Source organism: Agrilus planipennis, unplaced genomic scaffold (genome assembly GCF_000699045.2).
Source record: "Agrilus planipennis isolate EAB-ADULT unplaced genomic scaffold, Apla_2.0 scaffold58, whole genome shotgun sequence".
In the NCBI taxonomy this organism is placed as follows: Eukaryota; Metazoa; Arthropoda; class Insecta; order Coleoptera; family Buprestidae; genus Agrilus; species Agrilus planipennis.
Window position 1 is genome coordinate 1,207,928 of NW_020438916.1, and position 18,099 is coordinate 1,226,026.

The 18,099-nt window shown below is 32.7% G+C and overlaps 1 protein-coding gene across 1 annotated transcript in view; it reads right to left on the minus strand.

Annotated features, from left to right (window-relative positions):
• Window positions 1-15,314, minus strand: part of LOC108739527 (insulin-like growth factor-binding protein complex acid labile subunit) — a 51,358-nt gene extending 36,044 nt beyond the window's left edge. The window contains exon 1 of the mRNA XM_018473454.1: window positions 14,718-15,314. Coding sequence (XP_018328956.1) covers window positions 14,718-15,019 — 302 coding nt within the window. The 5' untranslated portion in view covers window positions 15,020-15,314. The remainder of the gene's footprint in view (window positions 1-14,717) is intronic.
• Window positions 15,315-18,099: the final 2,785 nt, after the last annotated feature.

An 18,099-nucleotide genomic window follows, 5' to 3' on the forward strand; every position in this document is an offset into this window, starting at 1 on the left:
AATGGCTACATCCTGAGACAAATTAAAACTGTAGGCAAAGAGAAGTCATTGTAATCATTCTTAACTGCTAAAGCAATTACTATTTTAGCGCAATTCTTTGAACCTTTCAACAAATTAAATAAATTTTATAATAGACCACTGATGATGACCGAATATATAGGAAATTTCGACTAGAATCCTGTCCTTTCTGTCATGTCAATCTCAGACGACAATTGTCAAAATTTCCTAGTAACATCTAGAAAAGTACGACCTTGACTGTCCATTATTGTTTTAACCTTTTAATAAAATTTAATAAGTAGTAGGCTTTCAATTATCAATTATAAATTTCGCAGTCAATTCGCTTTAATTGCATTTGAATTATATTTGCTTTTTGTCACCGAGTGCATTTTGCTGGAACTATTTGAGAACAAATGGAACAATTTTATTTATTTAAACTCCAAACACTTTACATACGTGTACCTAGTAGCTTTAAAATACATAGTTTTCTTTAATTTAATACCCAAACATATATCACACATCAAAACAACAACTTAAGCCTCTACATATGTGTATGCTATACATTTAACCGTACTATATGGATACATGTATTTGAAGCACCTACTGTAGAGAAGGATTCACGTTGTGTTTGATAATCTGCTAGTGGCAATTGGAAATGTTCGAGATAACCTACGACCTCGATATTCAATTTGCTTCATGCGATGCCTGTTTCTCATTTTTATTGGACTTTCCATAAAAGAAATATACATATCGCTGTTTAATTGATTTTTCAAAAGTGACATATAATTGAATCTATCTTACCGCTGATATAATTTAACGCGTAACCTCTGTAGATTTTTATGTAACAACTCATACGTAATAATACAATAAAACCCAAAATTTTACACAAAACCTTTAAAAGATTCTAACTAAAAATGACATTTTAGGTATCGAAACTCGTTTGATTTTTTTTATTGCCTTTGTTTGGTTTTTGCTTTTTAGTGTTTTATTTAACTCATAATATACTTTTTTGTCATACTTGAGTGAAAAACTCGCTTTTCGTACCACGAAACTGCGATAAAAAGTCTGTTTTTCTAACCAATTTTAAGCTGGAACGAAATGAAACAGTCATTAAACGCATGCGCTGAAATTGAATGAGCATGCGTAGAAGTCAACCGTTAGACGATAATTTAGATATAAGATCTAAGATAAAACATTAAAATCAAGTAACAATCCAAATATTTCGAGAAATGATATTGAGTCGAATGTCTCTGAAAATTCTATAGGGTTGTTCGGAAAGTAATTTTTTTGTGGAAATGAAAGACAGTTTTCGTATAATAAACCAATATTTTATTAAATTATATATTGACCGTTCTGGTCCAACACCTTTTGCCATCTTTCTGGTAGTAGCATAATTCCACGCTCATAAAATTTTTGGTCTTTGCTGGCAAAAAACTGATCGAGGAGGTTTTTGACCTCCTCATTTGAGGTGAAGGTTTTACCGTCTAAAAAATTTTGGAGTGACCGGAACAAATAATAATCCGATGGTGCCAGGTCTGGAGAATATGGTGGGTGTAGCATTGTATCCCATTCAAGCTGTAAAAGCTTTTGGCGAGTGACCAAACTTGTGTGAGGTCTCGCGTTGTCTTGGTGAAACACTACACCTTTCCTGTTGATTAGTTCTGACCTTTTCTGTTGAAGTGCATCATTCAGTTTGTCCAGCTGATGACAGTAGACTTCCGAATTAATCGTTGTGTTATCCGGTAAAAGCTCAAAAAAAACGATTCCTTTAAAATCCCACCAAACAGACAGCATCACCTTTTTTTGGTGAATATCGGCTTTGGAAATGGTTTGAGCCGGTTCATCTTTTTTGCTCCATGACCTCTTGCGTTTGACGTTGTTGTATACAACCCATTTTTCGTCCCCAGTGATGATGCGCTTCAAAAACGGATCATTTTCGTGACGTTTGAGAAGCGAATCGCAGACGTCAATGCGGCGACACAGATTTCTCTCTGTGAGAACATGGGGAACCCATACATCGAGCTTCGAGGATAATCCCAGGCCTTTCAAGTGGTCATAAACTGTTGAATTTGATAAATTTAACCTCAATCCGATCTCACGTGTTGTTATTCGCCGGTTCACATCAACTAATGCCTTTATCGCGTCTTTATCAGCTTCAACCGGCCTTCCCGAACGTGGTGCATCTTCGACATCAAAATTGCCGGATCGAAATTTAGCGAACCAGTTCTGGCACTGGCGTACTGTCAACACACCTTCTCCATACACATCAGTCAATTTCTTTCTGGCTTGAACAGCATTTTTACCCTTTCTGTAGTAAAACAGTAAGATATGTCGAAAATGCTGCTTATCGCTCTCCATATTTAAAAGGGCACCAACCAAAAACTACTGCGTAGAATTAATTGGAATTTTTCACACACAAGCCTTGCTATATGAGCTCTCAAAGCATATAAAAATTATACGGCTTAAATGTGAAGTTGGGTGCAAAAGAATACAATTAAATCCTCTGTCGGGAAAAAACGAAATGACTTTCCGAACAACCCAATATAACAAAAATAGTATACGTACCTCTGTCTGAAACGTAAATACATCGGACTACGTGTTCGCCTTACTTTGAGACCTCGATACGTAATGTACTATTTAATTTATTTCAAATTGGTGTTAATATTTTCATACGTTTATTGATATGATTCATTTCTTGTAACAAAAAAGTTCATCCCAACTAAGCAAAACTATGATTTATTAATTAATTTCGTAAAGGTCTCGTTTAGTATAACCAATTCAGATTTTCTTGAAATAGTACCTATATTGTTATATTTTATATTACGAGGGTGGATTGATAAGTTTCCGGCCTAACCAAGAGATGACGCCACTAGGCCTACCTTGAGGTGACATTCTATAGTACCATCCTTGGATAGCTTGTAGCTATAGTTTCAGCCCGATCTCCTTGCTAGTGTAGGTTTGACAGCACGCTGAACAAGACGCCTCTGTGGTTTTCGTAAAAATGGAAAAGCAGGAAAATCGTGCTGTCATCAAATACTTTTATTTGAAGGGGTTAACGCCGAAGGAAATTAAAAAAGAGATGGACTCAACACTGGGGACATCCTCCCCGTCATATTCAACCGTTAAGCAGTGGGTTTCCGAGTTTAAAAAGGGTCGTGTGAGCACCTCTGATGGGCCTCGCTCAGGACGCCCCGTTGAGGTCACAACTCCAGATATGATCGAAAAAATTCATCAAATAGTGCTGGGAGACCGCAGATTGAAAGTGCGTGAGATAGCTGAGACCTGTAAGATGTCATATGAACGTGTGCAACATATTTTGCACCAACATTTGCATATGGAAAAGCTCTGTGCAAGATGGGTGCCGCGTTTGCTAACAGTCGACCAAAAATTGATTCGAAAAAACATTTCTACCGCAAATTTGTCATTGTATAAGCGTAATCCAAGCGAATTTTTGCGTCGATTCGTAACCGTTGACGAAACGTGGGTCCACCACTACACTCCTGAAACCAAAGAACAGTCTAAACAGTGGATTGGACCAGGGGAACCAACTCCAAAGAAGGCAAAAACAATTTTTTCGGCGAACAAGGTTATGGCTACTGTTTTTTGGGATGCAAGAGGTATTATATACATTGATTACCTTGCAAAGGGTAATACTATCACTGGTCAATACTACGCAGACTTATTGCAACGTTTGAGCCACGAGGTGAAAATTAAACGACCTCATCTGGCGAAGAAAAAAATCTTGTTTCATCACGATAACGCACCAGCGCACACGTCAATCGTTGCGACGGCTAAAATCAACGATCTAAAGTTTGAATTGATGCCGCACCCTCCTTACTCTCCAGACCTAGCCCCGAGTGACTATTTTCTGTTCCCTAATCTCAAAAAATGGCTTGGCGGTAAGAGATTTGCGGACAATGAAGAAGTAATCGAAGCTGTAAATGGTTATTTTGAGGAGCTTGACGAATCAGTCTATAGAGATGGCATTAATAGACTGGAACACCGCTATGAGAAATGTATCAGCCTTGGAGATTATGTTGAGAAATAAAAAAAAAAAATTTTTAAAAACCTTGTTTTTCTTGGTCAGGCCGGAAACTTATCAATCCACCCTCGTATATAGTTCAGGATGTTGATCAAGAATATAAGTAAAATTTATACTAAATTGAAGTTTATTTATTTATTTTATTGAAAAACACGTAATCAGTTAATATAAACAACTGTTTGCCTATTAACTAGTTATATATGCAGTAACATTTAGGTGCAACTTTATCCTTTTGAATAGTACCGACAAAAGTCTATTTAAATTGATTTTTTCTACGGAAAGTTTATTGTTTTGTAATATTTGTTGTGGGCGTTAAAACATTAAACAAAACGATTAGTTCCGCGATAGTAAAAGTGCTTAAAGAATTTTTAAATATCAAATGCCTACTAATTACCTTGTAACATCTATCGCCTTAATTAACAAACAAGAAATTTCTTTAATATGGCATCGCATATGCACCGTATATAACGACAGTCTCTCCAAGTAAACAAACTATTAAATATAATTTCCTTTTATGGAATCACACTATGTATCAAGGTGAAATATGAACATTTAGTTTAAGTTTTTGATAATGCGATAAGAATTACCAAACACTGAAATAATAAAGTATGCAAGGACGAAAAAAGAAAATAATGTGCTGCTCACTTAATTTTTTAAAACGTTTTTAACCAAAAATGTTAATAAACGGCTTTATTGCCACAACAAATTATTAAAAATACTATTCTTCCACATTATTTCCATGCTATGCACGTTATCTGAAAGATATTGTTTACGAATTTATTGAATAGCTCGAACGATTAAATAATTAGACACATTAAGATTATACATATGCATGTATAACACATAAATACACAATTTCAGTTTTCCTATTAGCGTTTCCTCACAATTTACGTCAATCAGAAAGTAAAGCATCGAACATTATTACTTTGCTAATTTTTAAGTTTTATGTACTTTGAACCACAGTTCTAATTCATATTAGTTTATAATTTTTCATAATAATGGGTATACCTACAATATAAATAATATTTAAATATGTTTAAGTAACATATTGGTTTAACATTTTTATTCTTACTTTTTTCTTCGATATTTTTGTTATTTTAAAACAATTAGTAGCACACATTCAACACCGAAATTGACAAAAACTTAAGGAAACTTATTTTAGCTTTTGGTATAGAAAATCTGTATAAATGACAATGAAACTCATAGTCAGTTGAAAATAGGGCATAATTTATTGTCAGTATCAGTTCAGGAAAAAAATAATCTTTAGTGGCGCAAATTTCTTTTTTAATTGTAAGCAATATCAGTTGTAATTTTCACAAATTTCGACCCTTAATATTAAAAATGAATTTTTCTACCAGTTATGTATAACATTATGAGGCATTTGGTAAAAAATACCAATACAAACTGACGACAGAAACATGACAAAAACTGAAATAATATTTTGGGATTATTCTTAACTGTTTCAAAATTCTGGCACAACTACGAAATTTTTTTTTGTAGAATCGTGAAATGATTTCTTACTACACACATTTTTTCCAAAACAATCAAATGATAGAATCACGGAATAGTAAGGCATTTTTTTTGTTTGTATATGGACAAAAATATGTTTTTTCATTTACTTTAATTCATTCCTATTTTGTTTTATACTCTTTTTTATTACCTCTATTTTCATCTGATCTCAGTTATTATCTGGGTTTTTTATACAATGGTGAACCAAATATAAACGAGACCTTTTTATTTTGTTTTTTTTTTATTTGAAGAATAACAGCAAATGTTTTATATAATCCGCTGATTTAAAAACATTTTTCCCAGCGTTTAGGTAGTTTAGAAATGGCCCCCTTCATAGAACGAAATGGATCGTATCTCAGCAGCAACTACTACTTATTTCCAACTAATTACGCACATAGGTATCAACCACCTCATCGTGGTTGAATCTTCGCCCCCCCCCCGAGCTTCGTTGAGAGGATTAAACAGAAAGGCACAGGGCAACACATCCGGAGAGTGCTTAAGTGCTTTCCATCCCAATCGCTTTAATTTTGCTCCTGACAAGATTGCTATATGAGGACGGGCATTGTCATGAAAAAGTTTCACTTCTCTCATCAATAGATCACGTCCTTTTCGGCGATATGCTAGTCTCACTTCACATATAATACAATAATAGGTTGCATTAATTGTCCTATGACCATGGAAAAAGTTGAGGTGCAACAAGTTACACTGGTCAAAAAAAAACCGTAGTCAAAATCTTGCCATGTCCCCCTTACAGTATCAACTTCTTGCTCGCTTGCTTCGACTCGGAGGTAAAGTGGTGTAGTCACGTGTCATCGCAGACCATAACATGAGTGAAAAACGTATCTCGCTCTTCTTAAAATTTCGCTAGGAGATGCTCACACCTTTGCACGATTCAATTTCTGTTCAGATGTTAGAAGGCAAGGAACCCACCTGGTGCACAACTTAGGACAACCTAGTTACTTTATAATTATAGAGAACGTGGTCCCATAACTTAGTTAACCAACCACAGATGCAATTTTTTTTTTGGTGGTCCAACGCCTGTCACTCTAAAGTAGATGTTTAACAGGAACGATATTGTCGTTGATGATGCTCGTGAAGGGTTGGCGATCATGGCTTTCGTTTTCAACGTTCTCACAATCCTCCACAAATTGTTTGTACCATCCAAACACTCTAGTTTGTGAAAACGTCTCATCCTTGAACTGTGCAGTCATTCTCTTCAAGATTTCTACTGATTTTACACCTTCCATGGCAGAAAATTTAATAATAATAATACGCTGCGCAATTGACAACACTTCACGAAGCAGGAAACCTTACGCATTATTAATGTTGCGCGCTCAAGACCAAAAGTCTTGTTTATATTTGATTAAACCTCGTATAAAAGAAAAAGTATACATAGAAACGTGGGTATGTTTATCTTCACGGGGTACTTACAAATAATGAAACCGTATACGCAATGTACATATTAATTACAAAATGATATATAAAATAAAAAAACTTTAATCTGCTTTTTCATCGAGTTTCAGCTTTTATTTTTTTTGAACAAAGAAAATACTACAAATGGCGCAGTAAGCGCACTGTTAAGACAGCAGGTGAAAAGTTGGTCTGTGTTCTGTCGAGCTGCCTGCGACGCGCTGATGAGATCCAAAAAGATCGAAATCGCGATCCGCGTCTGACAGTTTCGACAGAATACAGACCACTTCGAATTATTTTATTCGTTTAAGCTAACGTACCTATCACGTTGAGGTTGGCTACGCCGGGATTCGTTTTCAGCAAGTAGATATCCACACAAGTGGACCTTGTTGGAGCATACGTAATCCTAAAATGTAGCATCGTGCTACAGATGGCGCTTACTGCGCCATTTGTAGTATTTTCTAAAACGCACTGTTAAGACAGCAGGTAAAAGTTGGTCTGTGTTCTGTCGAGCTGCCTGCGTGCGCTGATGAGATCCAAAAAGATCGAAATCGCAATCCGCGTCTGGCAGTTTCAACAGAATACAGACCACTTCGAATTATTTTATTTATTTTTTTTACTGATATCGATTCTAAAAATTATCTACTATAAAATATACTGTTACAATAAAATATGACAACAGCACAATTACAACCGCGTATCCATTTTGTTTATAGTTGTGCCAGAATTTCGAAAGGGTTAAAAAATTCAAAAGTATTAAGAAATTCGTGTTTTCATGTTTCTGTCATCAGATTGTACGACTATATTTTTTATAAATACCTTCTAGCGGTATCAAAAAATAAAAATTACTGTTGAAAATTTTTCATTTTGTTTATTCTTTAGCGAATTAATATTAAAGGTTGACATTAATGAGCATTATATTACAATTGAAAAAAAGAATAGTTGGCTTTTTCGTTAGATGTGATGTACCTGAGCTCAGAATTGATTTTTTTACAGAACCAACGACTATTAAAGGAAACAAAATTAATTTTTAAAAAACAATAAAGGAGAACTTGTACAATTACCAGTAAATTAAACCACTTAAATCCCAAATGTTAACAATAAAGCACTCTCCTATGTAATTTACGGTTTCTACGTTCAATTTTACAGTTAAGCGATTTTGTTTTAACATTTTCAGAACTGAAAAGTTATAAACTGAGTGAATAAACTTGAAGTCTTTAAATTTTCTCTTGTTATTAATATTTATGTAAAAAAAATACAATTCATTGTTTCACATTAACTTTTTGTTCTTTGATTATATCTCATCTCTTCAAATAAAAGGACTAAGACGGTCCTGTGAACTTATTAAGAGTAAAAAGAGACAATAAAACTGAAAAAAATATTACTATTTTGGCTATTCGAAGAAATTGATTCTTTTTTAATACCAAAAACGTTTGAAATGTAATTGTTACTTAAATAGAATTAAATATTTCATAGTAAATAAGTGATGTAGTACTTGCAGAAAAGAATACTGGATCTGATTGGTTAAGTGTTTATTTAATTTGCAATTATTTATCGGTTAACTGTCAACAAATGCTTTTTTAAACAAAATATTCTTATTGTACAGGTACCCTGAATCTTAGGAAAACTTGTTCTACATGTATAGTATCTATTAAATGTTGGTTATTGCTAAAACAATAAGCCACTGTGTTTTATTTTCTTTTGATTCATCAACTCCAAAGTATACGTTTTAAGCAAATCATTGTTAATTTTATTGATATCCTAATAATGTTTTCGCAAATTTCATAAAGTGGCATTTAAAATGTAGTTTAAAAAATATAAATCTAAATAGCCGGTTTGGAAAATTTATGGTTTAAATTTTTCATTCATCAGCCACATAACTTAAACTATTGTCATAAATTAGAAAGATGTATATCTAAGCGCAAATGTTATTGTATATCCGATAATTAATATAGTCAACATGAATATATAGAATAAATTACTAAAAAAATGCATTCCTTGAATTTTATGTATTTAAACACCTTTTGAAACGGACATTAATTAGGGTGATCCATAATTTTAAAAGGCATCTCGATTACGTAGGCTTCCAAAATACTTTTTGTTGTTGTTCTTTTAGATTCCTGAATGCCCCATTAACTCTGAAAAATGTCAAGTCGGCCTCATAAATTTTATAAAAAGCATACATAACTTGTGACTAATAAAATTATTGTATCAGGTTTGCCCACATTTCCCCTGATCACCTTGCAAAATATCCACGGCATCTTAAGAATGTCTACAAGTCTCATCAATAACATCCTACATTTACACGTAAATTCGTATATAATATACAACAAACATTCATGCTTATGTATGTGCGCGACGTATTCCACCTATCCGTATGTATTTAAATAAAGTTATGCATATGTGTGTACGTAATGAGGCCGTTTATCAAAGAAATTCCGTAAACTTGGCGTTTTGGAAACTTTAATCCGTCAGACATACACTTCATATCTGTGTATACATAGATATAACTTAATTTAATCCCTAAAGAAGCAATAATATAATAACTAGGGAAAATACAATACTGTCCAAAAAATTTGTTTGTTGATTATTTATAGTTACGATTAATAACAAACAAAAAATGTTGATCTTCGGCAGTTCTCCAGCATAGTTAGCTTCTTGAGATGAAGATCGATTAGTTTACTCGAGTTCATTCCGTAAGAAATCCTCAAAATATTAAGCGTAAACGCAACGTCGATGAACTAAAGGCGCATGCCGTCTTAAGCATTTTTATTTTTATTTGTTTCTCGTTTTTTTTCGTTTTCAGTTTGTAATGGGTAAACGTGTTAGTAATGAGGGGTCAGCCTTAGTCTTGCTTATACGGTTTTGGTCAAGACTCTTACTCAAATACTTCTAGTCTTGGTTTTGATCTTGCTGATATAGACTCAATCTTGGTCTGCACAAATTCACCCTTCCTCTAACATATAAATTGACCTTTTAGTGAACAAATTAGTACAAAGTACTTGAATGAAAAAAAATTAGTTTGTTTCCATATTGCAACGATGTGTTATTCAAACCAGAACAAAGAGCACTTACTCCGGGCCCTCTTCTAGGTCTCTTTTAAAACAGTGGTAAAGTTTCTTTTTTTTGTATTTAGTGTTAACATCTAGTAAAGAAAACTTGCTTCATATAGATAATCATAAATCCAGCGGAAGTTTAGTCTTACGTACTTGGTCTTAGTATTGCATGTTCAGTCTTAGTCTTATTCGTTCGGTCTTACTCTTCAACTTGATCTTGTTCGTTTTTTTTTTGCATTTTAGCAAAACCAAGAAGAATTCTTTTCATCACTGAAATGTGTCCTTTAGTTCTTCGTCAAAACTTAAGAATATGTAGAAAACAAGCCAGTGGCTTTTTTCCATCCCTTCTAAAACGCGTAAAAATTTTTTAGGTAGGAGGGGCGAATGAAAGACAGCTTAGGGGTGCAAATGTTTGAGAACGCCACAACGCCAAAGGAACTGTTTTAGCAATACAGTGCACGATTTAAAAATCCGAATGGAGTGTCAAACGTTTACAAAAGTTATCTATGTCTAGTAAATATATATGTAAAATGAAAATGTTATCAACGTGAGTCAAAGTATAAGAAAAATTGCATTTGAGGGTAATAAAAGTTGCTACAATTCAGGATGTTTCTCAACCTATGACAAAATGCTGAAAAATATAATAATAGTCTATTTTCTCTAAAAGCGTAATATGTATGAGAACAATATGTACGTATTAGTTCAAGTTATATTTACAAGAAAAACTCCTTTCAAAAAGACTTAGAATTAGTTGTTTTGTATTTTCGTGTTTTTCTTGAAAAGTTTTTAAAACAATATATTATATACATTTTGGTTCAGTGAAACTGAAAAATTGTAATAAAGTGTTGAAAAAACTTAAAAGTTTATTTTTGCGACATTTTCAAAAAAAGGTCATAAAAATTAGTAAAATACATATTTCAGTTCAAGTTGCCATGCGTATTTTACATAAAATGGTTAAAAAACTACAGTTTGTTTTTCACGACTTTTTGGAAATGTGTAATAGATATGAGAAAAATACGTATTTAGTGCGTTAAATTTTATATAATAAGGTCCTTCAATGATAACCCTAATTCTCAGTACTTTCAGCCACACTCACTCGTCTTAACATGTAGTTCCGCAAATTCCAAGTTTGTTTTTATTTAATCGACTTTTTGATACGTTTATAAATTAGCCTTTAAATGTCCTTTCCAAACATTAATAAGTTATTAATTGTTTAGACATTTCGACAAAAAATAGCATTTAAACTTCAACACAAGAAAAACGTTTGTATTAATCAAAATATCATACCTAATACCATATCGAAGCGAAAAACTATTTTTCTATTTAGGTACCTAATAATACACAAAAAATTAAAATCCTAAATTTCAAAAAAGAGCAACCAGACCTAACCATAACCTAACCTTCAATAATTTGTTTTCTGTTTAAGGTTACATACCTTTTGAGAGTAGTAATTTCGCTAGTGTAGGTTGCTTTGATTTCCTCTAATTATACATATATTGGTATGGCAAATTAAAAGGAAAAAATATTTTGATGATTACAAGTGGTTTTTCTTCCTTGTTTTAATACTATTTTTATAGAAAAATACAAAAAATTAATTAGTTATACTTTTCTTAAAAGTTTATAACTCTCAGGTGCATCTTTCCTCAAATTCAGTATAGTGGAAAATTTCTATTTGAAGTTTTCACAAGTGTTCAATAAGAAGCACTTGATCTAAAGCAATAAATACTTGACCAGGGACCTGCCAAAATGTAGATCGCGATGGTTAGTTTTCATTAGACAGTTCGACAGACCATGCTACTTGCTGCTAATAAAAAACGTTGAATAAATAACTGCAGATAGATTAGTGAATGCCATCTGTAGAAATTCGCCGTTGTTCACTAATGTTTTTTTCGGCTTGAGGAAATCGACCTGACCGCTGACTACGTGATAAAAACATATAGATGCCTAAGAAAAAGCTTGTCAAAATTTTATTGATAAAGTCACAATTAGTGTCGAATCCCACAGATGGCGTTTGCTACACTGTATGCAGTAATTTAGAATTCATAAATAATTTGTGACAACAAAGTTTCATTAAAACCTAATGGCTTCAACAATTGTAAATATATAATAATAACACTAATTTCTGCAGAACTATCACTACTAAAAACTCGCAAAGTGTTTAAGAAAGCATCTACTGTATATTATTTTAGTGGCAATTATTTCGAAAAAGGAGAATTGAAACGAAGAAATCAACGTTTTACACACATTTTCAGCAAAATCTTTTGTGATAATCAGCCTTAATGATCTGACAAATACGTAAATGATGAGAATCATATTTTCTGGTTTTGAGGTAGACAGCTCTAAAAACTAACGCAATAATCAAAATCATTACGAGCATTTCGTTTTAACTTTTTAATTAATAGAAATTTACCTAATATGGTTATACGTATCTAATGGTGCTACATTGTTTTATACGATGCTATAAGTGCCTACTATTATGTTATTCGTTTGATAAAACGTTTGTTAAATATTTTGTAGATTCAGTATATTACACCCACAATTTGTCACTGACGTATATTCACAGAAATTTCGCAAAATTATATCCTTATTTAACGTTGGCGTAGGTACAAACGTATTAACATCGGTAAATAAACAAATAAATTCACAGTTTCCGCTGTTGACATTTTTAATAGAGCATACAATTGGATTTGTATTTAGGCTAATAAAATACGTAAACTCTGAAGTTTTTTCAATTCATTCGTATATGCGTAAAATACACGAATTGGTTGAATTGTGACCACATGGATACAACATAAAATGAGTTATTTGGTACAATAATTATCATTTACAGATACGATAATTGTGCTTTAATGTGGCTCTAGCCAACAATTGGCGGATGTTGAAGATGCTAACAAAAGATCATTCAGGTCGAGGGAAATCAAAAATTGCCGAGAAACATTTTTTTTAGCTTTTTAATCCATATTTTTTAGTGATTGATCAATAAATAATGAACCTTTTATTTATAATATTTTTCTGCAATTAATAATGATTAAAAATAGCTTACCCCACCTTACATTTTCCATTTCTAAGTAGTAGAATGTGTTCCGATAGTTAATGTTTTTTTATTATAAAAAGATACTTTTCATAATCAGGAAACCTTTAACCTCACGTAATATTTTAGTTTATTCCACAGGACCACTTTAAAATTCACCAAAAAATTATAAAACATCAAAAGCAAATAATTCAAAAATTTGAACTTAATCAATACTATTATGAAAACTAGGATTACCAAAATGCAAAATAAAATTCATTTTTAAATAAAGTGGTGACTATTGGTATAGCGGAAATTGTGCGTTCTAACCTCAAACAGTTGGTTAAGGGTAGATATAAACTAAGGTTTGTTAGAATAAAATTATAAGCGGTGAATGCTATATAGATAATTTAAATAATTTAGTAAAATAGGGTCAAAATAGAACCGTAAGACTACATTAAGTACACTATAAGGTGTACCAATAGGGTGCGCAAACCCCTCATGTTAGATACCATTAATGTTGGCGCAATCCAAAAGTTACGCTCTTACTTAAATAAATTCCAAACATTTTTATATATTAAATACTTGGTTACCTACTATAATTTCCTATTTAAATAAACACGTTTTCTATTAACTTTAGATTTTGTTTTGTTTTCTTATTGTTATCAAAAACTCGATAGTGCTGAACAAAAGTCGTAAGATTAAATATTTGTACAAGGAAACCTACATTTAACACACTCGTGACACATGTTTTGGCAAAGTTGGAACATATACACAACATCAAAAGTATTTTTTTTTTAATAATACATATCAAAATTTTCGTTTACAGGAAAGGTAATATTGGACAATTCTGTGCAACAATATCTCCATAACCTTACGATTAATGGGAATGTTATTAAAATAATCTTAAGTCGCTTTCTATCTGTTTATTATATAAGAAGTTTTATTACGGATATATCCACAAAACTTATTGTACAAATTGATAAGTTAAATTTACAGAAAATATTACGATTTACATATGTAAACAACCAAGTCTTGATATGTTTGCTTTGAAATACATAATATACTTTTATGGTTTAATTCAAATGTTCATAAACACGTACACTATTTGGATATGTCTACCATTATCAGTTTCTGTTTTCAATGAATTTCTACAGTGTAAAACAACAGTCAAATTTTAACATTTATCTGTTTGTGTCTGACCATCAAATAACGTAATAATATAATTTGCGATAATCGTAAAAGTAATTCCTTTTTAATTACACTTTCGGCAATTTTTTGCCTAAATAACCTGAAATTTTCTTTACTTATGTTTCCTACCAAAATTTATAACGCTTGTAGCTGTGAAAAGTTTTTCTATTCGTCTATTCGTCTATCTTATAACATCCTTTACCATACTAATACAGTTCCCAAATTATTCTTAGACGAATATTAGTGCTTAAAATTTACAAATATACATGTCGTCCATACAAATACGCATAAAACTGTGTACGTGTGGATAAATATACAAAGACACCTGTTTGTTTACTACTTTACCCTATCACTGTGTCTGTTTTAATTTGAAATTTTCATTTTTTATTTAACAAAAAGGCGCATTTATCTCATAAGAGATCACTTTGCCCAAAACTACCGCATAATGAATCATAAATCAATTCTCTTTTCGATAAATATTAACTAAACCTAGAAAAATTACCTTAAATCATCGTAGTTTAACTTCAGATTTTCCAAACTAATGTTCAGTTCTTTGAAAGTATGAAGGGGTAGGTCATCAAGTTGGGAGTTAGATATTTTAAGGACAATTTTGTCTTTCGCCGAAAACTTATTTTGGAGGACTTGAACAGCGTGCGAATACGATTTTAACCCATCGCAATTGACTGTAATGAAGGTACTGTTTATTTCACTGCGACAACTGCAGGGTAAAATTTCTTTCCACTGTGCGCACTGTTGATAACCCGCAGCAAGTCCGAAAGCAAAGAGCACGATTGTTGATGCCATTACTAAAAGTTTAATTTTTTTACCGTAGTTGCGTGAACTTTTAAAATAAAACTTAACCGATTATTCACCGGGGGTTGATATTGCCGCTACGCTTCTTATGAACCGCATTGGTGGTTCACAAAGCGTCGGTTAGAGTTCGACGCGTGTTCAGGGCCAAAGTCGTAATGAAGGGTTGAAATTAAACGAGTTCACGTATTGAATGATATCAAACAGGTATATCGTCAGCTTAAATAACCCTATACTGACAAAGGTTCGATTGTAACTGACTGAGTAAGCAAGAGACACACGATGGTACTCGATCGTCGGTGATAGCGCTTGATAGAGATGAGTGGCGCCTAAATTTTCTTGCCGCATATGTAGTTATGGTACGTCGTATTTTATGTGTGTATCGTGTGTGTGCGATATATTAAATGTACATGTACCGTAGCCTTGGCTTAGCACGCTTAGCAGTCCGCTATGTCCCTCGTAAATTTCACTACAGGCGCCACACTTAGCACACAGTAGCCACATAGGTATTTCATTTATATATGTATCTATATAAATGGATACATATAAGTAATCTTCTTTTAATTTGAATTGGCACGACTTCACCTGTCGCCTGGCCTCACATTTAAAACCAAAAGACATATGACGAGTACCATTACGAACAAATTACATTAAACCCTTTACATACAATATCTAGTTCTGTTCTTTGTTTTTCTTATAATCCTTATATTATATAAATAGGTGTTAAATATTTTTTGATACGTACCTGTAGGTGCATATACCTACTCTGATTCTAATACCTAGTGTTCATTTAAGTACCCAGGAGAGTACGTATTCACAGAGGATAGGTATGAAACAGAGCTGGATTCGAATACCGGTAAAATGTATCCAGATATCGGATACGAATACCGGTAAGGTCCTTTGGATACCGGATACAAGATGCGGATGCTTTTAGCTGCAAAATGTATCTAGTTATGGATACTTTATGAACTACCTGGCGAACACATAACGAATATATTTTTCCCAATGAATTCGGATGCAGCCTTGGATACCTACACAAATAGTTTTCGATATATCCGGACACTATTCACCTCTGGTCTTTTGTCTTCCAATTCATTCGAAATATTTTTGCAAAATAAAAAAAAAAACCGGGGACATTGGAAGATACACAAGGTACATTAACATGTAAAATTATTCTTAACTTGCTAGCTTTCTTCGTCTTCCTCATTTGAAGATACTTGTTATTGATGAAACTATAAACAGGGTGATAGATGGTATAAGTGGACGATTTCCAAAGTCAAATACTCATTGGTTTCTCTTCATATCTCAATAAATAAATGTTACCAAATTGATCAATGTCATGCCATCTTTGATGTGTAATTAATAATTAACCGAATGTAAACAATGAGAAGTCAAAGACATTGACCCGAACATTGAAGGTCGCTACTTTAATACGTCCCTTCGAAGCTGCAGATTAAGACGAACTTCTTTTAAACGGTAAACACGCGTAATTTCTGCTTCAATACGTCTCAGACGGTGACGTACTGCAGCAAGATTTCTAAGTTAACGTGCATTTAGATGTAGGTACTAGAAGCCCTCATCCTATATATCAAGCTGGAGTGATCCAACCGGTGCAATAACTTTTTGCTGTAGAGGAATACAGAACGTTTATGTTTAATATGTGTGTATATATTGGGCTTGGAAACCATTATGTTCACATTTCCGTAAACAATACGAAGGACTTGACCACGACAACTGTAACATAATTCTAAAGATTCAAGTAAAAAAGTCCTTATAGAAAAACATGAACAAATCTAACGGAATAAAACATTAACCGGGGGCTCTTATTTTGTTTACAACAATTTGAACCACAAAATGAATACTTATTTTTTCATTGATTCGTTTAGCTATGGGTTGGGTTTTTTATCAAACTTCCAAAACTATAGGAAGACATGGTTTCCACGCCCAAAAGATAATAATAATAATATATTTAACCAGATAGATACATGTTATTACATAGTAAATCCTGCAGAAGTAATCGAAGTTACTTGTGCGCAGGGCCGGTTATAAAAATTAAACTTAAAACTAAAGATACAATCAATATATTATCATAGTAATACCCATTTTTGTATAGTCTACCTTTAGACCAAAATTTAACATATNTAAACTTAAAACTAAAAATACAATCAATATGTATATATTTGATTAGCACTCTAAATTGTACAATACGGTACAGAACTAACGATTTCTGAGTCCAACACATGTATATCTCCCTACAAAAAAAAAACAAAAGTTATTGCAACGATTGGGTTCCTAGTACATCGAAATGCCTAAAACTTTAAAATCCTACCATTGCTTACATTTAATTAATTATCAACTAGACATTGAACAGAACATTAATTGGAACGATTTTGTATCGTTTGAGATGAGATACAAATATGTAATTAAAAACCAATAAGTTATTTGACTTTAAAATCGTTCATTTATCCTCGTAATGTCAGAATATTTTTTAACATAAGGGGAAAAGAACAAAATTTTCTAAATTCGTTCATAACTCTAGCAAGTATGTGCCCAATTTGAATCTTTAGCTTTGAATTATAGGTATCTATACTTCTGAAGTGATCGCCTACAAATTAGGATCTGACTTCTAAATGACAAACGACATGCTTGAAAATCACAAAATAGCTTATATGAGTACAAGGGCCTTATTCATTTTAGAAACTGAAACAAAAACGACTGCTTTAATAAACTATTACGCTGAAATTCAAAGCCCAGCATACACTAAAAAATGTCTAAAAATTTAGATAGATACGATCCGATATGTGAATGACCGCAAACAAAATCAAAACAACTGTCATTAGTAAAACATTTACAATATCGGCCTGATATTGTTATGATAATCATCATAAGGTTGTCAGTCCTAAGACTGTTTGGACACGCACCTCTGCTCTTTCCTATCCTAAGCTAAACTTCGCATTTCCCTAAAACTAGAACATCCCACATCCTCAACTATTAGCGAACAGTAATATAATCTAAGTCTACCTCTACTCCACCTAACTACTATTTCTGCGTTTAATATGTTTCTGACTAGACCT